The following is a 21,531-nucleotide window of genomic DNA, read 5'->3' on the forward strand; positions in this document are numbered from 1 at the left end:
TAGTAAGAAAAAATACTATTCCTTCAGCCAAATGTAGATTCATTTTAACAAAAAAAAAACCCAAATACAACACACAAATTCCAACTTTTGCAGTGGATGTCAGTTATCTATTCTCTTTCCATAAACTGGGGATAGAACAGGCTTTAGAGCACCGGATAACACAGGTGATGAACTGGCCCCAGGATGAGAAGTCTCTGGCCTTGAGTATTTGGCAGCTGTTTCCAGAGCTCTGCTTGACTTCAGATCAGAGAGGTTTTGTGATGAATTCCTCCTCTGGTTACACCTATAATCTTTGTGTTGAGGGTGTGACTGACATCATAGTTTCAGTCTTTTATGTTTTCAGGCTCAAGTTTGCAAGGCCTCACACCCGGAGAATCCAGAGTCTGATAATTTTCTGCATGACTGTCTTTGTCTAGGAACTTCACAAGGTTGATCCAGGGTTTCAGGGAAGCCTTATGAACTGAGACACCAGGCTTAAGGAGACTTACATGAGAGAGGAGAAGCCTAACTTTTACACATCAAGGACCCTTTGGTCAAAATACCAGACCTCACTGAATTCTCCAATGCTTCATATCTTCTACTGCGTTTTTTTGAAAGGCACAATTTTAACACAAAGAGCAGGTTAAATCTACCAAAATATTACACTGTCACTGGTGGAAATGCCTTCATTCCAGTCTGCCTAAATTCATAAATGTATGAGGTGCAGAGCCACTGAGGACCACAACCCTGGTAGGAGGGTGTGGATCCATGAAACAAAAGAGTCCTTCAAATTCAACAACAACAACTTTAAGTAATCTTTTGTGTTTGCAATGTGGTTGAGTCCAAGTTTATCACAGAGCTGCCAGAACATAAATCTGATACAAACTACTTTGGATTAGATAGCACAGCAGAAAGAGCTTTACTGGGATATTGTGACAACTTTCATGAACTTTTTAAAGAAACAGAACATGGAAATACTAGCAGTGCTGTTAAGTTATTGCCTTGTGGGCTTGAACACCCAGGACTAAAAAGGGAAGAAGAAGAAAAAAGCTAACAAATTCAGAAAATAGAGCAGTACTTGAACCTTGTATTAAGCTGTGTTTGTTTTTCAACTGGACTTTTAAGTCACTTGTAGTTAAAGCTGAATCCCGTGAATCCAGAGTGCTGTACCTTCCTCAAATGCAACCATGGGATCTCCTCCCCGTCCCCCGTTTTCACAAGTCCTCAGTGTCAACTGTGTCACTTCACTATGCTTGCCTTTGAGGGTCTCTCTCATCTTTCAACACTGGTATGCAGGTACATAAGTAAAAAGAGCTAAAAAGGACTAGGAATACACCAACTTCCAGGGACTACCTGCCTCTGCATGGTATCTCCACCCACAGGCAGTGCCTGGCAGTCCCTGAGATGCCTCCCTCTGCACCAGCACAGGGAGGAGCAGCATGTTCAGGGTGAGTACTTGTGTGGCTCTGCTCGGAGCTCTGTCCAGCCCTGGGCTCCACTCACCTGCTCGTCTTACTAAGCAGTTTCTCTGGTTTTCAGCAAGTCATATATGGCCAGAATCAGCCTACCTGGCTTGAAACCACCTCTCCCATCTGCTGCCATGGCCCCTCTTGCTCTCAGCAGCCATCAGAGCTGCTCAGAGTGAGGTGGCTGCCCATCCTCTACTTCTTATTTCATATGGGCAGTTCCCCATCTACAGCCACTCCTTTGAAGATTTTGCTCTCTCGTGCAGGGATTTATTCCATGTCTCACTCCCCCCCTGCACAAATGCCTCATATGTCACCTCTCCAGGTCTCTCAGCTCCCCCTCCAATGCCTGGGGCATGTATATGCCCACGAGCAGGTTGTGTAGGGGTTACTGTGATCCCGGCATTTTCCTCTCCAGGAATCCCTTATCCTCTCCTACAGTAGGATTTTAATGCCCCATCTACCTCCACTCTCTGAATAAATGGGTTCTCTAAATATCACTACCAGGGTTCCTGTGCACACTTACAATACTGTTCTAGCAGGGTGACCTCAGCTCCCTCACATCGGGGTTTCTGGGTGTTCCTCATCCTCTTTCCTTCCAACTTTGGATCTCCATTCTCCTCCAGTTCTGCAAAGGTTGCATACAAGCCCTGTATTTATCTGGTGACAGATCTTTGAGTGTGCTCACATGATAACTTTTCTAGAGTGATTAGACAGAGATGAGATAAAGGTATTGGTATGCAAGAGCTATCACCCAGTTGCTGCATCTACAAATGCAGTGGTATCTGCTTCCCAATTTTCCCTTTTTGATTTCCTAGTATTTTCACAAATTAGTGCTGTTGTCTCTCACATGAATAATAGGAAGTGTCCAAAATTTTTGCAATTAATCAGATGGATCATTTAGAAGTTGTGCTGTTCCATGAAGTGAGACAGAAGTGATGTCCAGATGAGCACACAGCCTCACAGGTTTAGCCTAAGACATTATGAAAACCAAAGGGAAACGTTTATCATTCCAACCTTGAGCTGAATGAACCATAGTGGGATAACCTCCACTTGATCTTAGGAAAAACAGGGTTTAGGTGAGGTGTTCTTGGTGACATCCCCAGTGATTTCCAGATCTCTGAATAAAAGATGGATCTGATGGTTTGCATGATTCCCAACCTCCAGCCTGAAATGTGGTACTACATTGGAAAAAAAATAGGAGGAATTGTTCCGCATCTATTAAACACCTCCCCTGTTCCTCAGTACAAATATTTTTCTAGCCCTCAGAATGCAGAGAGGGTTCTGAAAATCAAGCTGGGTTTCTGTGGATCAACAGAGATGCCATTCCTACATCACAGCTTTGCAGATATGATTAAAGCCTGAAGCACAATGCTGTGCTCCATGGGACATATCTGACCCACACGCTGCCTTTTCAACTCTCCTTCTTCTAAATCATGTACATTATGACTGAATAGGAAGAAAACGTGTAAACAAGAACAGAAAAGGTCGTTGCAAGTTCATTAATTCTGATCACTTAATAAGCTGTAAATTGAAGTGCATGAATTCCATTCTCTTGAACACCAGGATAAATTTGAAGAATCTCTATTGACTTAATTTACGCTGATATGCATTAGAATAGTTTCTGGCACAGTAAGAATCAAAATAATTATTACAGCCACATTCAGGACCAAAAGGCACCTAGTTCCCATTTAGTAGCTAAATGAGGGCCAGACTTAAAAAAGTAAAGAATTAATTTTAAAAAAATTCATCTTCATTACGTCTTAAAGGTGGTGCAAAGGTATGGCCACGGAGCCTGTGAAATTTAGGGCTGCAGGACTGGCCTGAGGAAGCAGGGTGACACTTTGCACCTACCTGATGAGAACACTGTGCTGTGCAAAAGAGTGACTACTGTCCTCTGTGTCTGCTTCTCACAGAAGACAAAGATGAACTGCATACAAGGAAGCAGAGCTGTTTGAATAACTTTGCCAGGCCCATATTCAGAGTGGAGCTGATACGTTTCAGAGCTCTTTGCTTGCAGGTCCCCTCAGGGGTCATGAGGACTCCAGGAAGATATCTTCCTATGCAAAGACAAACATTGTTTTGGAATTCTTTACTCTGTGGTTTGGATGCTGTCCATAAAATCTTACACTAGCTTTCCTGGAAGATAAAACAATTGGCCACTGCCAGGGATCAAAAGGCATCCCAAACATCTTCATGAATACCTTAATTTTCTGAAATAATGACAAAGGCATTGCGGTGGGAGAAACAACCTGAGAAGTCTAAAAGAAAAATTAATCACTGAGGCTGCTCGGTTGCAATACCACGACGTTTCCTCTGTCTTCTGCTGCTGCTGGTTTGTCTGCAAGGAAGTCCCAAGAAGGCAGATCTAAAGCGATGCCCTTGAAACATGCGGCTGTGACTGTCCGGGAATGATCCATGACGTGTCTGGCGAGCTCCTCCTGCCGGCTGCTCTCCCGGCGGCCGGGCCCGTGCCGATAGACCCGGATTTCGGTTTGGCTTCTCGGGAAGCTGAAGGCAGCCAAAGCTAATGCCGCATCTTCCTCATTGTCATAGCGGTGATGCCTCTCAAATCACTGCTCATGCCCTCTCAGGCAGACGGAGGGGCTGCGGTCCACGCCAGGAGCTGGGCAGAGCAGCAGCTGTGCAGGAGCCTGGGGAGCCTGAGGAGCAAAGGGGAGCAGGGCTGGCGGCGAGGACAGCAGGGACAGGACCTCGGTGTAAATGGGCACAGGGGCACAGTGACCAAGCAAGAATAGCAGAGAATTCCGGTGAGAGTGATCACATTTAGCCAAGAGCTCAGTGAGCCCAGGTCTGAGGCCAAACCAGGAAGTCAAGTCAGGATCAGCAAGGTCCAGCCTACCCCAGATGAGGGCCAAGGACAAGGGCAGCTCTGTGCCACGGCTCAGAGGCCTCAGAAGGCTTCTCCCAGCTCTTTGGCACATACTTCTTTTCCCAGCACTCTGATCCCAGATTACACTCCACCATATCATGACAGACCTCGAGCACAGGCAGCCAAACCTGTAGTACAGGGAGAAGAGGTTGCAAAGTCAGCTGGTGCACCCAGGGCCCTGTCAACATGCTGCCCAGCACAGCCAGTGGAGAACATAAAAATTATTGGAAGTGCTGACAAAAGAACCTGGGTACAAATATGCCACATAGGTTGTCAGTGTGAAATATTGGCAATCTGTACTTCAGCTGTTTCGGGGTCTGGTCAGGAATGACCTTTGCAGGGCACTGTATGTGTGCTTTTGTTTTGCCAGGCTGTTGGAAAACCCTCCTTTCTAAGCCAGAGTAAACTTAAAACTGCCATTGGGATGTAACAACAAAGCCCCTCCAAATTTTTCACCTATATTTTAAACCAGAAAAAACCAAATGTACACTAATTCTGGCTTCCCTTAAAAAATAATCCATCCATACCACATACTCCTCTGTGACATTTCAACTGCTCAGTTCTTTGGTGGAGCTATGTCCCAGAAGAAGAAAACAGCTGAGACACACTGATACCCATTTCCTACCTCCTCCCTGGTGACCTCTGCCACAGCCCTGCACTGGCAGGTCTCACAGGTATGTGTGCCTGCATGGGGAGGTGAAACGTCCTGAGGCAACAAAGCCCAAGTGGCAGATAACAACTGTCTTCAAAAAGGGAGCTTGTTGAATCAACAGGGAAAGACTAGCCCTTTGGAAAAGGGTATCCCTGATTATCCCATTGAATTACAACAGGAGAAATCAAAGACAGACAGAGAGGGGAAGGGGAAAACAGAAGGTGAGCATCCCAGTAGTGTTCCCAGCTGGACTGACATTGATACACTGCTTAGATAAAGCCAGTCTGCCCTGGAAAGGCTGAGTAGATAAAGTAGAGAGCAATGGTCTGCTGAAAAAAGAACATCTTTTATCAATATTGATTAAAAAAATTCTCCAGATTACGTAAGCTATTTTGGAAAAAAGTCACCTTTCCGAAGAGCAACCCGTAATTTTGCTGAGGTGGCCAGGGATATATTGTGTCTCCTTCCATACAGAGCACTGAATGTATACAGGACTGCTACCAAATGTGGCTTCTCTGCCAAGCAATTGTATTCCTGTACTTTATGTTTCCAGTGTGAAAACTCTAATGAAACATTTTAAACCAAAGCCGTTTCCTTGGAGCTGCCTCTGACCTTCTTTTTTTCTCCCTCAGCCAAATCTCCCTGCCAGGACGAATTCAGACCTAATGTCTGCTCCTCCCACCAGGCTTTTGGATATGTGACAATATCCTAGTCACTGGGAGCTGTGCCTGCTGGTGTCCATTGTCTTGTGTCCAGTTTGGGAGAGGGCTTTTAAGGAAAAGCCCAGAATTAAATTCATGAAGAGTCCAATGATTTACTGGAATGACCAACCATGTAGCTACTTTCTGCATGCATCTATCAACAACTTGTGAGTCCTTAGTAATTAACTCACAAGGTTAAAGCACAGGAACGGTTCAAGGCTCAAGAAGAGGCTTTTGAAAGTTTAAAAAACAAAACAAATAGACGAAACCAAACCTGAAATAATGGTCCAATCTAAAAATACTACAAGGCTGTGCATCAGCTAGAGCTGTGGCAGGGGGACTGCCTACCAACCTGTTACATTCCCTAACAGAGTTCCAGCAGGCACAGAGAGGGGTTACACGCTGCCCAGACAGAGCTGCTGGCTGGCTCTGTGGAATGCATCTGTCCCAGCAGTTCGGTGGCAGGCACAGCACAGACGTGCAGCCTGATCACAGCCACTGCTGAGAACAGCCAAGGCACTGCATCGTGACACCGAGGTCCCAGTGCAGTGACAGGAGATGATAACACAGGTGAAAGAAAGGAGCTGCTCCTAATGGAAATGCCAGGTGCCTTGCCCAGGTAAAGCAGGAGGCTCTGTGGGACAGGGGATCCAGACCAACAGCCACAGTGTGGCCGATGCGAGGCCCTGGGTAATCCAGCAGTGGTGCTCATGGTATGATGGGGCACTACCAGAAGGAAAGCAAGTTACAGGCCTCATTTACAATCTGTCACAATTGTGGAAACACTATATGTAACATGTATGCCTCATTTTTTATAATGTCATCTATACTGCCTGCCCTATATATTTTAGGTGCGTGAACAAATACATACCTTGGGAGAAAGTAAAACTTCTTTCTTTGTTAAATCTCCTGTAATCACACTGCAGACAGGGTGCAAAAACCTTTGCAGATATCTATCCAATTCCCACATTAAATCAGTGAGTAACTTGACAAATGCTTCCATTTAAAGACCAGCTACCTGCTAGGAATTCACAACTAGGCTTGAGCCTTTTGTCTTCGAACTCTTAACTTTTCTTCCTCAGCCCCCTGCCCCCCTTCCATCAATGTTCTGCAATTTGCCAGCCTCCTTTATGTCTCAGTTATGTCTGCACAATGTGAGGCAGGCAGACCCATGTGCCCACAAACAGAAAAGCTCCTCCAGCTCACAATAACTCAGCAGGCTCCTGCGATTTCCAGAGCCTACATTACTGCGTGCCCATGTCTGCTGTCAAATTACTGCCTGGACACGGGCTCCACGGCTAACCTCAGCCTTACCCCAAACATGAAAATGCCTCTGAGCCCTCAGGAACATTCATCTTCTCCTGCAGCTCTTCCTACACAAAGTGGTGTAAACCTGGCTGACGCTTCTAGGGAATAAAGAACAAGCTCACCCCTCCAAAGAAGTGTTATGGTTTGATGGCCTCTTTCTGCAACCTACTGAGAGTGGCTGTGCTCCATGTCATGCATTTAAAACACATCAAAACAGATTTGAAGGGTGGACAGTTCTCCTGAGGTTTCTAAAGGAAAACAGAGATGAAAGCCACGAAAAACAATCGTCCACACACAGCAGAGGTTGAAAAGTAAAATCTAAACATAAGTTCATTTTCCCTTTAGTGTAAGTTCTGGCAGTCCCAGGACTGTTCTAACTTCTAGCTGCTTGGCAGGGCTGCAACATCACAGCAGTGAGGGGAAACCCTGAGTACATTTATTACAACCTTAGCTGCCTTTCCTTAAACCCCCTACCCTGCCCTACTCTATCTGAGGCTGGGAAAACACAATAATATGAAGCTGCTCCTAAAGTTCCTACAAGGGAAACAGTTATTTTCATGTCCTGCCTCACTGTAAATACCTGCACACAGGAAAGATGGCATGCACAGATCACACTAACCTGTAATTGAGGCAAGTCAGAGATGTTACTGACTGTAATTGCTGTTGCCTGTCTCGACCTTCTCCTCGAGGTGTCTCCACCTCCCATTACAATGTCACAGCTAAGGGAGTTCCCTGGTGGTCTGCAAAGAAGCAAAAGAGCAAGTGGTTAAGAGAGAACTGACATTGTTTACATAACATTAAAATTAATTCTAAATCAACAATTCAGAGAAAGTAACAGTATTTCATAAAAGCAGACTAAAAGAGATTTCACTGATAGATGGTGCTAACAGCAACATTTTGTATATATAAAGCATTCTGTACCCAAAATCCTCAAAATATTTTAGAAAAAAAGAATACACTACCTTTCTCTGGTGTTTGGCAGAAAAAGAGAAGCACAGACATTCATAGGGTTTTATCAAAGTAACTGACAGTTTCCCACCAGAAGGAAGAACAGAATCCAGGCTTTTCAATCCCTTACTCAGTTATGTGCATTATTTTAAAGCAGCCCTTGGATTTATTCATTTTAGTGTAGGTTGGGTAAAAAGGAGCACTACAGCAGAAATATACATGTGTTCTACATTTTAAACCAAGATTTTCCTCCTGGAATGGCAATAAGGATACTCTGCAGCCTTAGGTTTTCTAGGCAGCCATAAAGCCTTCATCCTCCTGACTGTGCTGGTAGTCAGGATAACCCCCAATCCATATTCTATGCCCAGTGCTTGCTGCAGGAAAGATAACAAAGGCTGTGATAGAACTCCATCAGGGAAGTCCTTTTGGGCCCCATTTCCATCAGCTCATAAAAGGAACAGCCTGGACCCACATGCTGGGCTCAGCTAAGGCTGCTCCAGGCTTCAGCTCTTCATTTGCAAGAGAAATGGCCCATTCAGTCAGAGTTTCCCTCTGACCTCTGCAGACACTTCAGACTGCTGACCTCATCTGCCCATGGCTCCCACCACTGCTGGGCATCCTCAAACAGGTGCTCTCAGACTAAACCCTCTGCCTTCCCAGGCAAGCTGAACTAACACAGCTCCAAGAATCCCAAAGCAGAGCTCCCAGGAGGCTGTTGGTGCATGGGCTGGGAATGTTCAGCCCTCAACACGTTTATTTTCTGTACAGAAAAGCAGAGGCCAAATTAAAAGGAGGTAAAGACGAGAGGGTATGAATTTAGCTTTGTCAGGTGAAGCTAAAAAACACACTTGCCTGTGTGTGAGTGTGCACTTGACAGCATAGATCTCTTTGCTGAAACCACTGACAGCTACACCTCCTGTTAGCATGCAGGTGTTCAAGAAGGTCCTGCAGTCCCTGTAGACAACTTTTTGGCTGGTGACTGGCCACTCCCATCTCTGCAGCAGACTTCCAGACTCAGTTTTGTGTCCAGGGATGAAAGATGATAATGCTACTTCAGCAGGGGAATCCCCGTGCTTGCATTGCATCCCAGGAAAAAGACACATCTCTCCAGACACACTCATCACCCACCTTTACCCTGGCACTCGCAGCCAAGAGTATCACAGTCCAAAGACTTCTGCTCTTAAGAGCCCCATTCTAGAGAGAATGTTCCACAGCTAAGGACACAAAGGCATTCAGTGGCTGAACTGGGAATTCAGTGTTGGTTTTAAGTCCAAGTTCAGAGTCCTGCTCACTGGACTAATCTCTAGACAACAACATTTTTGTGCTTGGCAGAGAGGTGGGAGCCTTCAGGTCTGAAAGGCTACTGAGGTCCTCAGGTGGAGTCACAGATAGATGTATCACTAACTAACATACTTTTTAATAAAAGTGGCAAAAGAACAAAGCAGGCTAGGTCAGTTCTGCTGGTCTCCAAAGAACACCCAATTATCAGAGTGAACATAACCATCTTTAATAAGTAAGCTGTTTTGGAAGCTGAACTGTTTGTTCCAAGTGCCACATAGACAACCAGCTCTTGCTACTGGCAGAAGAGGCCTGTGAATCAGAGCCTGAAGTCTGATGCAAGAAAAGTTTGGGCGTCTCAAGCTGCTTTCCCCAGCAGAGAACAACCCTATTAGTTTGAGAAAGTCCCCTGCCTGCTTTCTCTCTGAGTAATTAAGAGTGAAATCCTCCTCTCAGTGACCCCAATGCTCTCAGCCTAGGCTGATTTACACATGAAAGGAACCCTCTGAGGGGCTCTCTCCCTTTCACATTCACAACCAGGCAGGACCTATAAATAAAACCTTTCTGAAAACAGGAGCTTTCAAAAAGGTCTGTGTATGTGCACAAATGTGTATGAGAGAAAGGCAGTGGCTGTGTGCACTCGAGGATGTGTGTTTGCATGAGAAGAATGTGCATTCAGACATCAGCCCCCCTGCAAACAAGTGCCCTCAGAAAAGTATCTGCAGGGACGCAGGAGTGTGCACAGGTACTGGGAGCACTCACAGGAGCCAGAGGGCACGTTCAGGCTGGTTTCCAGCTAGCACAGTTCCAGGGGTTCACCCAACTCAGCTGAGTCACTCTGGAGTTACACACGGAAAAAAAGGGAGCCGATGAGAGCACGGGTGTGATGCACTTTCCCTCCACAAAGCAGTAAAGTACTTGCAGAACAAACACTTTGGCTATAACGTGGGAGGTAACAGAGAATCAGGTCTCAGGGCATGTGTTCCTATGGTTTTGACAGAAGGTGAGATTTTTAAATGGCTGCATCTTCTCAGATGCCTAGGAGAGAGAGAAAAGTGCTGCATTTTCCAGGGCTGTCATTGTTCAAAAGTAAATTTTGGTTTTCTGGAACACAAAACCCCTCAATGTTTGAAAGATAAACACTGAGACTGACACCATGAAAATAAAGGTCACAGAATCAAAAGAACTGTAACTGCCTTTACATAAGCAATTATAAACACAGAAATGCCTAGATATGGATCTGTAACTGTCCCTCCCCCACTGTCCTCTTCATCCCTGTGGCTGCACAGTCAGGATATCTCCCCTTCCATGAGGCCTAAGGAGGACCCTACACAACTTCCAGGAAGCTGGCAGTTAGTGTGACCCTGCCCTAATAAAAACCAGGTGAAACAGAGCCAACCAGGACAGACCACAGGGCTTCACAAAGCAGGTTCTGCTCTGCGGGTCTTTGCCCCTGTAAGAAGTAGTTTTTTAAGACCTGGCTACAACGTAATAATTTGAGAACCGCAAACTATTCCACTCCACTCCTGACCAGCTGAATCATTTGCTTTACTGAAGCTGTGCCCGTGCCCTGTGCCAACACCAGCAGTCAGGATGTAGATGTGCTAGAACCACTGGAGCTGCTCCACTCATTGGTGGGAGACTCCAGGGGGTGAGACACCCTCCCGACTCCATCCCTGCTAATCGCAGCTCTCGGGTCTCTCCCCTCCCCAGTTCTTATGCAAACATTTAGAAAAATCAGGCAGAAAAAAAAAAGCACAAAGCAGAAGACATAAGGAGTGCAAAGCCTCACAGGAGCGCACAAAGCACAGAATGTCTCTTCTGCCCGTTCAAAAGACTCTTCCCAGCTCCTTGCACTAGGAAGGAGTGTGTGAGCAGGGATGCAGAGCTCCCCTCCCACTGAGATCGCAGCTAAAGCCCTCCCCCAGTTCCCAGGGTCTTCAAATAGAGATTTGCATAGTAGTTCCAGATCATTCCCTTGAGAAGGGACAATGGCTCTCTCAACGCCCTCTTTCCCCCCTCCCTCCCTCCCAAAGCTGATAAAGCCCTGGTGAAAAGGGGAACAAAGGATTTACAGATGTCAGAATATTGATTTCTGCTGTTCCAGGACTACAGGGAGAAGATGAAGGAAACTTTTGCCCCCAGAAACTCTGTGAAGTTTGAGACACAGGCGCTATCTCTGCAGCACTTCTGTCTATCTCAGCGTTTGTTAAGACAGTATCTGATGGAGGGAACGTTTCTATTCGAGAGGGATGAGCTGGGCCCTGAAGACTTGAAAACGCAGAGGCGTAAGATTACAGTCTCCAATCCCAGAGAGCGCATTTGTTGTTCCCAGTCCTGCTGAAGGGAGAGGCGCTTCCAGTGAAAGCAGTTTGCCACCAGGCGGCCCGGGCCGGCATTGCTCGGAGCTCCTGGGATCCATCCCATCCCATCTCATCGGTGGCTCCCGCTGTTCTCCGCGCCCTCCTCTCTGCTACCCACCACTTCAGCCAGGAAAATAAAATAAAATATAAAAAAAAGGCATTTCTGTGCCCAGTTCATACAAACCCGAGCTTGCTTTTGTGCCGCAAACATTCTTTTTCAGTGCAGTGAGTCAACTTCACCTGTACTGAACCTCACCTCTACCAGCTCACTGCAATCATTCAAATTTTGCTAAACTGAACAGTGACGTGATCCCAAGTGTCACATGTCACTGCTGCACATCCAGCAGCAGACAGACACTGGGCAGCCAAATCAGGTTAGGGGAGTTCTGGCCTGACCTCCACCCATCCCACCACCACACTGAAATTGCTTCCTCTAAGTGTCTGGCTACCAGCACTTTATAGACATATATATATATATATATTTATTTTCCTTCTCGGGGCTAATTCTGTAGCATTTCTGCACTCAAAGGGCTCCCAGGATACTGGATCTTTTGGGAAAATGTACGTGTTGTAACTTGCTCAAAATGCTGGATTTAGGCCCAGGTTTTTCAAGATAGTAAGAGAGTGTCTGAATCAAGCTCAAGGCCCTCAGAGAGGTCAGTTTTGGGAAAACATCCCCTTTCTGTGAGGCAGCAGAGCACAGCAGCGCTGAGGGGTTCTCATGCCATGGGTCAATAATCCAGACACAGCTACAGAGCCAGAGCTGACTTTTCACTCGTTTTTCCCACACCTTTGTAAAAACACGTGCTGTCAGGAGGACTGCAATCATCACAGCGATAATAACCATCACATATTGCACTGTTAAACTTATTTCATACAGCCACGTCAAAACATTATTCACAATACTCTTCTTAAAATATCCAGGTTTCCTCAAATACCTGCCTGTCTTCCCTCAGCTAGAAGGAATTATTCACGTGGAATCTTTTGTGTCTCCCAGCAGCCACTCCTAATTTATACTACATTTGAATAAGATGTGAATCAGACCCAGTAGAGTCCTGACACACCTCATACAGAGATTAATTGCAGCGGTTGGGATGATAAAGACTAAGACACACCCATTTTAAACCAGTGTCACTCAGACTGTAACAAAACTGCCACCACACTCAGGTTCAGGACAGACCAAACCCCATTTTCAGTCGCTCTCCATGAGCCTCTTGCAGCTCCGTGGGCAGAAGTGCTCACAAAGGGGCACCTCGGGCAGCTGTGCCAAGAGAACTTTTCCTCATCCTAGACAGAAGTTTGCTTGTTTTGCTGATCCTTTGTTTTCTCTCACTTGTAAACATTAGTGTCTGATGGTTCCTTAAAAGTTTTTTTGCTACACATAAAAGTAGTTTTGTTTAGATAGCTCCTGCTACAAGTTTGCTTTAGGATACAGAACTTAATCTTGGTTTCATCACTGAAAAATTGTACAAAATAATTCTCGGATATTCTGTTCCCTTCAAAAAACCACATGCAAATTCCTTTTAAATTAAAAGTCTGACATTAGACATCTCATAAACCTGAATCCAAAGGATGAAGGCGAGGAAAGGCAAAATCTACCTCCAATGTGGATTTAGCAAAGCAGGTGTGCACGCACATGGTGAGCTGCAATGATTTGAGGGCTGTCCTGTACAAAATGTATCATATCAGTGAAGACAGAAGAACAGTTCTGTAGGTACACACAGTGCCACCTGGGAATAACTTCTCCTTTCAGTATGGAAGCAAAACTGTTCTTAAAATTGCTTATTAAAAACTGGACACAAGTGATAAGGTCTGGTCTGAGAAGTCCCTTCCCAGAAGCTCCGTTTCTCTGCTTTCCCACTGTTATAATCTTTACACCCACTGTGGGAATCCTCTCATTTTACTGTGGGCTTTTAAGTGCTGGAAAATGTTCTCTCCGCTTTCATGGCTTCTGCCAAAGGTCACCCAGCCAGCCACCAAGCTCCAATGAAGAACTAACACAGGATCTAGATATTTGTAAATTAATTACGATGCTTTTTTCCCCTTGAAGTCTTGTGTTTATTCAAGTGATGTTATTATTTCTGTGGAATTATCCCAGGAATATAAATAATCAAAAACACATTAGTGGTAACAGAACTGCCCTGTTCCAGGGGCCCTTTGATCCCTTCACGCCTGGGACATCCCTACAGCGCCAGAACTTTTCACTCTCTAAGCTATTTATTGTTCTCTTCAATTACCTGGGGGGTTCGGTCTCTTCTCCCAGAAAATTCAAGACAGGAAGGCACAGTCTCAAGCTGTGCCGGGGGAGGATGAAGTTGGACATTAGGGAGAATTTCTTCACAAGAAAGGACGATTAGACATTGGAACGGGCTGCACAGGTGGGGTCACCGTCCCCGAGGTGTTCGGACTGGACGTGGCACGGTGGTGTTGCGTCGCAGGTTGGGCTAGATGACCCCAGAGATCATTTCCAACCCAGAGGATTGTGTCACGCCGTGTTTCTGAGTCCGAATGACGCCGTGACTCCCTGTCACCGCTCCCCGCCACCGCCCCGCCCTCAGCCCCGAAATGGCGCCGGCTCCGCCCTCAGCACAGCCCGCCCTCAGCACAGCCCGCCCTCAGCACTGCCCGCCCTCAGCACAGCCCGCCCTCAGCGCCGTGCCCGGCTCAAGGTCGGCGGGGCCGGCGTTGGTTCCCCGTTCCGGTTCCGGGGAGCGGTCGCGGAGGACATGGCGGCGCTGGCGAGGGTGTCCCGGGCGCTGCTCGGCGCCGCCGGCCCGCTCTCCCCGCCCCGGCGGGGCATGGCGGCCGCGGCACACGAGGGCGGCGGAGGTAACGGGGCCGTGCGGGGCGAGGGGAGCCGGGGCCGCGCTGCCCTTGAGAGGCCGCTGCCCTTCTCCGCGGGAGCGGGGCAGGGCGGGCGCTCGGTGTGGGCCCTGCGGAGCGGGGGCGGCCTGGGGAGCCATCGGTGGCGCCTCGTTAGCCAAATACTTGCGTCTGAGGCGCTCCGGGGCCGCTGGCGCTGATGGCAGCCGTGGTTGTTCTCCCGCTCAGCCAAGCTCTGGAGGATGTTGACCTTCGTGGTGGCGCTGCCCGGGGTGGGCGTGTGTATGTTGAACTGCTACCTGAAGGCGCAGCATAAGCACGAGAGGCCCGAGTTCGTGCCCTACACCCACCTCCGGATCAGGACCAAGGTACCTCTGCGCTGTTTGAAAGCCCTCTCTCCCTCGGGGCTGTGTATCTGTGCTCGCTGCAGCACCTCTTGCTTTCCCATCTGCTCAGCGAGGTGCTGTGCGTGCACAGCCGCGATCTCACCCCAGGGCTTTGTTTCTGAGGCAGTAAGAGAGCTTCTCACAGCTCTTCCCACCCGCGAGTGATCCTCCTAATAATGTCCTGCTGGAAAATGTTTCAGTCCTAAAGCTGCTGTACTTAAACTAATAACACAGCTTAAAGCTAATAGAGGACATCCCAGATTCTCAAAACTGTAGTCCTCGTATTTTCCCACAGGACACAGTGCAGGAGCAAAACGGTTTGACTGCCTGAGTGTTAATACCTGTTTTTGTGTCTGATAACACAACACTAGATGTTTAAGCAAGAGCAAAGATCTTGCTGTTCAGAGACTGTGACTCCCGGCTAAAGGAGACAGTTTTCCAACCCTTGCTTCCTACAGCCTAGGAACAGATGCCAGCTTGCTTAATTCACCAGCCTGTCAAGCTGTATGATCACAGAATCATGTAGATTGGAAAAGACTTCCAGGATCATCAAGTCCACCCTGTGACCCAACACCACCTTATCAGCTAGACCATGGCACCAAGTACTGTGTCCAGTCTATCCTTAGACACATCCAGGAATGGTAGCTCCACCTCCCTGGGCAGTCCATCCCAATGTTTAACAACACTTTCCATGAAGAAATTTCTCCTGATGTCCAGTCTGAACCTCCCCTGGCACAGCTTGAGGCCGTGTCCCCTTGTCCTGTCACTGATGTTTGAGTCTGGACTGCTGTTTGATTTCTGGTGATGTACAGATTGTTCAGGAGCTGTCACTGGCTTATTCTCTCTCTTCTTTCAACAGCCTTTCCCCTGGGGTGATGGGAACAAGACTCTGTTTCACAACCCCCATGTTAACGCTCTCCCAACTGGTTATGAAGATTAAAGGTCCTGCCTAGACAGCCAGAACTTTGGCTCTCCCCGTCTTGAAGCAGCATGTTGAGTGGGAACCATCGTTTCTGGGGTCATAATTTCACAAACTCTCCATTTGAGATGAAGCTGAGCAGTGTTAGTGGCTTCTGTGTGTACCTGTGATGAGGTCCTTTAAATAAACAACTCTGAACGCGAATTTAAGATTTGACTGGGGTTTTTTAAATCTGAATCCTTAGAAGTTCTTCAGTGTTTGCTTAAAACATGGAGGCTTCTCCCAGGACACAGCACAGGAGGAAGGGGGTTTGACTGCCTTTCTGTGTCTGGTAACAGGAACGCATTTGGCATGGGACATGACTCAGTGTCATGTTCTTCATGTCTGTTTTAACTCGTGGCTGCAAACCCACAGCCAGAACAGGTATGTAGATTAAAATTCAGTATATACTGAAGCACATTCTCCATAATCAGCTATTGCAATATTTATTCACAGTCATGAAGGTGATTCTTCTCTTGGTCCCTTCTGGCAGAGGGACTGGCAGCAAAAGGTGTTGAGCTAAGCTCTGTGTGCCTTCACAACATTCCCCCTCAGCTCTCAAATTTTCAGGTGTATCAGTACATATCTTGCTCACAACTCTGCTTTCCATAAAGCTGCAGTCTGGTTGTTTGAGTCAGTCACACAAGTCTTGCAAAAGAAACCACAATTTTAGGCCCCACTGCACATACTTGTATAATGTGTATCGTGTCATGCAAAAACTGGTTAACCTACAGGGGATGAGTGACCTTCCACAGCCAACAGCCTGAGTCTGTGCCAGCACATTCTCTTTGGAGTTTCTCCTTGCTGCAAGTCAACTGTTTTCCGATTCTTTCTGCAACTTTTCTATTTTTTGCACGGTACAAAACTGAGCTCTTGTCTCAGCTGTCGTTTATCCTGTTCTTCCCAAAAGGAAGAATGCAGCAGCTGCCTTAGCATCTTGCTGTTGAAAGGATGATGGATGGCAAGAGAGAGTCTCAAGGTGGGTGCTGCAGGACATCCTTCCCCATGTTTCAATGCAATTTATTTCATCTGCTTACAATAAAACGACTGCTGAGACAAGTTCTTCTGTGTTAAAAGCACAGAACAAGGCACAGTTGTTTTAAAGCTGACAAAAATCACGCTACATTTAGCCCTACATGAAGGATCATAGAAAAGCAAACTGGTTGTGTTATTCCTTAAGAAATAAAAGCTACGTACCTAACAGTCCCCAAAATGCTATTTATAGATCTTTCCCTTAGCTCACTGTTTTTTATTTATACCTGAGTGACCCAGCAGTTTGTCAACAGCTTGTTTTTTTCAGTGCTACATTTAACCCCTGTGCTGACACTGTAGGAGCTCTTTTTTCCCCTCACTGTAATTCCAGGATAATTAGGAAGTTGACTTTTCTTTTGTCCCCAGGCCATAATATTCTTTACTCTTTCACCTCTGTTGGTGTAAGGAGAGGGGCCAGCTTTTCCCCATCCCTGTGTGAGGATCATGCCATGGGAACATGTAATGCTAAAGGAGAGAGAATTCAAGTTCATGGTTGGGTCACTGCCTCAGAAAAGGCTCCTCTTCAGCTCCTGAGCAGGCCACAATCAGATTCTACTGAACAGTTCTGAACTTCAACAAAACATAACCTGGTTATATTTATTTTAGCCAAGCTAAAGTTGAAGGCCCATTAGTGCTTTTAGACCATCTCTGTAGCTGACAGGAAATAATGCTTTAGCCCCTCAACATTCAGGATGACATGAAACAAACTTCTTCCACCAAAATTCAGCAGCATAGAGAGGGGACAAGGTAAATCAACCCTCTTCATATTTTTAAACACTTTCAAGTGTTATATAGATTAGCAAAAGAAACCAATCACAAATAAATTATCTCAGCTCGCTCCAATCACCATTCCCCCGTTACAGAGTACATTCAACAGGAAGTTAGGTCACATGGATTTTTAAGCTGTTAGGTGCTGAACCACCACCAAAATTCACTGGACAAGAGGCAGCAGTTACCACATGATCCAGTCTTCTGGGTTTTTTTTTAGCTGTTTGTTTTCATAAGCAGAGAAGATTCCTTGCTTCCTAGAAAGCAGTTAACAAAGATCTAAAGGTTTTATCCAGGTGGCACCTAGTGGTACACCTGGTGATGGTGCTTAGTCCAAAGGCTCATATCAGTGATTCCAGCCACACAGCCAAGGTCAAGAGGAGTTTTCAGTTTTCCCTTTGCTCGGGCCCATGAACTCCAGGCCCTCGATGGGTATGTCCTTTTCCTTGATTGCTTTCTGAAAAGGAAGGACAACAAAACAAAAAAAATTAAACTTGTCATGTCTTCATAGTGCTACGTGATGTAATCTTTGGTGCAAAACATAGAATCACAGAATCAGTGAGGTCGGAAAAGACCTCTGAGATCAACCTGTGTCTCAGCATCACCGTGTTAATCAGACCACAGCACTGAGTGTGTCCAGTCCCTCCTTAAACACCTCCAGGGGCGGGGACTCCACCACCTCCCTGTGCAGACCGTCCCAATGTCTCATCACCCTTTCCGTGAAGAAATTTGAGCTCACGTCCAACCTAACCCTTCCCTGGCACAGTTTAAGACCGCGTTCTCTCATCCTATCACTTCACGCCACGACCGACAGGCACAGGGCGAGGCCAGCCCGGCGGGGCGCGGAGCCGAGGCCGCTCCGGGGGCGGCGGCAGCAGCTCGGGGAGCGGAGCTCGGGGGCCGAACCCACCTGCACGCAGAGCTGGTACCGCTTGAAGAGCTGCCCGCAGGGGTCGCCGGCGCTGTCGCCCTTGAGGAACTTCTCGGCGAACCAGCGGTTGAAGCACTGGTCGTACTCGCGCTTGAGCTCCGTGCACGCCTCGCCCACGCTGTTCATGGCGGCGGCCCCGCCGGGCCGGCCCGGCCCGCCCCGTGACGCGCGTCCGGCGCGCGGGGTGACGTCACTCCCGCGCGTGACGTCACGGCCCGGTCGGGGAGTGAGGCGATGCGGGCTCTGTCGCTGTCACTGTCGCTGTCGCGGTCCCTGTCGCTGTCGCGGGCGCTGTCGCGGTCCCTGTCACCGTCGGTCCGCGCCTGGAGGGTCCCCCCGCGGCGGCACAGCGGGCACGGCGCGCAGCGGCCCCCGCCGCAGGTACCGCGACGCCTCGCGGGGGGGAGGGACGCACACCGAGTTACCTTGACAAAGTTCCCCGGGCGAGCAGCGCAACCCGGCGGGTCCCGGCCCTGTCTCTACGGGGACGGTTGGGTCTGGTGGTGTCGGAGGGCTTTTCCAGTCTTAACGGTTCTGCGGTTCTTTGTGATGGGTTTTGCCGCGGAACGGGTTTTTAGTTAAAAAAAAAAAAAAAAAAAAAAAAGTAATACTATTAAACTTGCTCACCTTTGCCTTTTTTTGTCCGGATTTCACAGCAAAAAGTGTCGGTGGAAGTGCTGGACCACCTGGAGCACCTGGCCCTGGTGGATTTCCGTGACTCGGAGGGTGTGGAGCGGCTGCAGAAGGCAATCGAGTTTGCTGATCAGCTTCATGAAGTGAACACTGATGGTGTGGAACCCATGGATTCAGTCCTGGAGGACAGGTGATGGATCACAGCAGCCTCCTTTTATCTCTTAATGTATCAAACTGTTTGCTTTTGTGACCTTTTTATCCCTGAGAATCACCCTTTGCTTACAGAAATGGCCCCTTTGGTTACAGACATGTCTTATCATGGCTGTGTGTAGGAGAAAGATGCCACTGGCCCATGGGATCCTTACCTGTGACCATGGCAAAGGTGAACTTCAGCTCCTCAGTCTGTGTTGTCAAGATTGGTCTGCACAGGCTGCTCCCCAGGCGTCTGTCAGTGGCATTCTTGGGTGCTTCAAAATATTCCAGTACTTGTCTCAGTGCTTACTAAGGACCAAAACCAGGTTTAGAGATAAGTTACCCTTCCTACTTCATAAAATAGGCCTAAACACAACTAGTAATCTGTGTTCTTCAGGTGTCTGTACCTCAGAGAAGATGATGTGACAGAGGGCAACTGCACCAAAGAGCTGCTGGAAAACGCCAGAGAGAAAGTAGAGGAGTATTTTGTAGCCCCACCAGGTATTGACTTGTTTGTAAGAACCTCTTAATCTCGCTTGAATTAACCAGAGGAATATAACCTGCCATAGCTGCATTTACTTCCAGAAATCCTAGCTAACAATAGGGAAGTACTAAAATAAATGTAGCCATCTGTGTAAAACTGTAATTTATTGGTCCAAAAGCAGTACAGAGGCTGATCTGGCTGAAGTTAGTGCGCATGTTGAGCGATTCTCTACAGGAACTCAGACAAGATTTACTTTCCTGACTTGCTCAGGGAATTTAAGCTGCCTGAACATGTTTAGAATAAACCAGAGAAGCACTTTAGTGCCAGGTTGTACAATCCAGAAGATAACCTACTGCTGGTCTCATGAAACTTCCTGTTTGTTTTCCCTCAGGTAATATCCCTTTACCAAAGCTGGAGGAACGAGACACTTTTCTGCAGGGCTCTTAGTGACAGCCCAGAGCCCAAACACCCTTTCAGTGTTTCATCTGGGAAAATGAAGTTTTCTGCAGTCACAACTGAAATACCCTGGCCTGTATTTTGGTCAAAAGAAGAGCACTTGCAAGACAACTTACAGAAGAGGGAAGATGTAAAAGTTTAGTAATGCTACTGAAATACTCAGTGTCTGTGAAGCTGGAAGGCAGGTGACCTTAGTGCTTTTGTTTAGCAAAATAATTTCACCTTATTCTTGAAGATACCAAGTGGCTTAAAGGCTTTAAAGGAAACATTGAAAGGTAATGATTAAAAAAAAACAAAACAATTTTCCTCAACAACTTTGTTGGGGAAACGAGAGGTTGGAAGGCTCTATTTTTTATTTCCCATCTGTAGCTCAACTCTGGCTCTGACCTGTCAGAAGTAACAAAGTCTGGTGCGGAGGAGGAGTCTGTAACATTGCTGAGTATCTCTGTGACATATGGACAGAACTTAGGGTTCCATTATTGGAGAAAAGGCACTTTGAGAAGATGAATCGAATATTTTGCTTGTACTGAATTATTTCTATTTGTTCTCCATGTCTGTCTGGGTTACCTTCTATTTCCCACTTTGTATTTTTATCCTCATAAATTAAATAACTGGAATTGTACATAATCTGAGAAAGTACTTTTCGAACACAAAAATATGTGTTCTAAAATAGAAGGTGGTTGCAAAGAAATATCACAGCTCCAAGAACAAAATGAGCCCCCCTGATTCTGACTGGAGAGGCCAGGAGACCATCACAGGAGGAGGTGCAGATAGTCCAGACCACTCACTTTCAGGCCATGAGGGGCACAGTAAAAGGCTGAAAAACAAACGTTTTTTCCTGGGTGGTGCCCTGTCCACATTCAGACTTAATAATCCATAATTATTTATTCCAGTTGTAACTCCGTGCACGAAAAGAGAACATATGGAATTGTCTTCAGAAGTGCTGGAAAAGGCTGAAAAATCACCAGTTCTGAGTCTGCTCCTGTGTCTCATGAGAGCCCGACAGGAGAAGGAAAGTGGCTCCTCCATGGCTGTGCAGGCACATGTTTCCCCTGGGGGCAAAAACTCACCTCATGATCTCATAAGTTGGTGTCACCCAGCTTACACAGTGCATGTTCTGTATCTTTTTGCAGAGAAAAGCCATTACTCCCATTCCATCTCGCTGTACATCTGCATTACAAACCCCACCAGCTCTGTGCTGTGTGTCCCTTCAGCTCCTGCCAGCTGTGACAGGGGATGTCCTGAGCAGGGACCTGCATCTTCCACATCCCTGCAAACAG

The 21,531-nt window shown here is 47.1% G+C and overlaps 3 protein-coding genes and 1 long non-coding RNA gene across 5 annotated transcripts; 2 read left to right on the forward strand and 2 right to left on the reverse strand.

The window, feature by feature from the left end:
• Positions 1 to 4,281: 4,281 nt before the first annotated feature.
• LOC126641666 (uncharacterized) lies at positions 4,282 to 14,020 on the reverse strand. The gene is made up of 3 exons (XR_007629285.1): positions 13,826 to 14,020; positions 7,619 to 7,739; positions 4,282 to 4,466 (listed from the first exon to the last, which is right to left on the reverse strand). It is a non-coding gene; the product is annotated as an uncharacterized LOC126641666 (long non-coding RNA).
• Positions 14,021 to 14,252: 232 nt separating this feature from the next.
• Positions 14,253 to 15,920, forward strand: LOC126641716 (cytochrome c oxidase subunit 6A2, mitochondrial). The gene is made up of 3 exons (XM_050318721.1): positions 14,253 to 14,417; positions 14,640 to 14,779; positions 15,657 to 15,920. Exons 1-3 carry the CDS (start codon positions 14,315 to 14,317, stop codon positions 15,735 to 15,737), a joined length of 324 nt encoding a protein of 107 aa, XP_050174678.1. The 5' UTR covers positions 14,253 to 14,314; the 3' UTR covers positions 15,738 to 15,920.
• A 255-nt stretch (positions 15,921 to 16,175) lies between these two features.
• On the reverse strand, positions 16,176 to 18,649 carry TRIAP1 (TP53 regulated inhibitor of apoptosis 1). The gene is made up of 2 exons (XM_050318722.1): positions 18,466 to 18,649; positions 16,176 to 18,012 (listed from the first exon to the last, which is right to left on the reverse strand). Exons 1-2 carry the CDS (start codon positions 18,610 to 18,612, stop codon positions 17,929 to 17,931), a joined length of 231 nt encoding a protein of 76 aa, XP_050174679.1. The 5' UTR covers positions 18,613 to 18,649; the 3' UTR covers positions 16,176 to 17,928.
• A 49-nt stretch (positions 18,650 to 18,698) lies between these two features.
• GATC (glutamyl-tRNA amidotransferase subunit C) lies at positions 18,699 to 20,877 on the forward strand. Of its 2 annotated transcripts, none has more exons than XM_050318751.1 (4): positions 18,699 to 18,867; positions 19,143 to 19,309; positions 19,709 to 19,812; positions 20,187 to 20,877. In XM_050318751.1, the coding sequence occupies exons 1-4, from the start codon at positions 18,721 to 18,723 to the stop codon at positions 20,240 to 20,242; spliced, it is 474 nt and encodes a 157-aa protein (XP_050174708.1). In that variant the 5' UTR covers positions 18,699 to 18,720; the 3' UTR covers positions 20,243 to 20,877. The 2 variants fall into 2 exon arrangements, with proteins under 2 accessions (XP_050174708.1, XP_050174707.1); XM_050318750.1 differs by having other exon boundaries at positions 18,699 to 18,866; positions 19,133 to 19,309.
• The last annotated feature ends 654 nt before the right edge of the window (positions 20,878 to 21,531 follow it).

Source organism: Myiozetetes cayanensis, unplaced genomic scaffold (genome assembly GCF_022539395.1).
Source record: "Myiozetetes cayanensis isolate MyiCay16 unplaced genomic scaffold, myiCay2020 scf21, whole genome shotgun sequence".
NCBI classification, from domain to species: Eukaryota; Metazoa; Chordata; class Aves; order Passeriformes; family Tyrannidae; genus Myiozetetes; species Myiozetetes cayanensis.

Coding starts and splice junctions, on each gene's coding strand:
- LOC126641716 (XM_050318721.1), top strand. CDS start 14,315: ATGGCGGCGCTGGCGAGGGTGTCCCGGGCGCTGCTCGGCGCCGCCGGC. Junction 14,418..14,639: donor GGCACACGAGGGCGGCGGAG/GTAACGGGGCCG, acceptor TCTCCCGCTCAG/CCAAGCTCTGGAGGATGTTG. Junction 14,780..15,656: donor ACCTCCGGATCAGGACCAAG/GTACCTCTGCGC, acceptor TTCTTTCAACAG/CCTTTCCCCTGGGGTGATGG.
- TRIAP1 (XM_050318722.1), bottom strand. CDS start 18,612: ATGAACAGCGTGGGCGAGGCGTGCACGGAGCTCAAGCGCGAGTACGAC. Junction 18,013..18,465: donor GGTACCAGCTCTGCGTGCAG/GTGGGTTCGGCC, acceptor CTTCCTTTTCAG/AAAGCAATCAAGGAAAAGGA.
- GATC (XM_050318750.1), top strand. CDS start 18,721: ATGCGGGCTCTGTCGCTGTCACTGTCGCTGTCGCGGTCCCTGTCGCTG. Junction 19,310..19,708: donor GATTCAGTCCTGGAGGACAG/GTGATGGATCAC, acceptor TGTGTTCTTCAG/GTGTCTGTACCTCAGAGAAG. Junction 19,813..20,186: donor GTATTTTGTAGCCCCACCAG/GTATTGACTTGT, acceptor GTTTTCCCTCAG/GTAATATCCCTTTACCAAAG.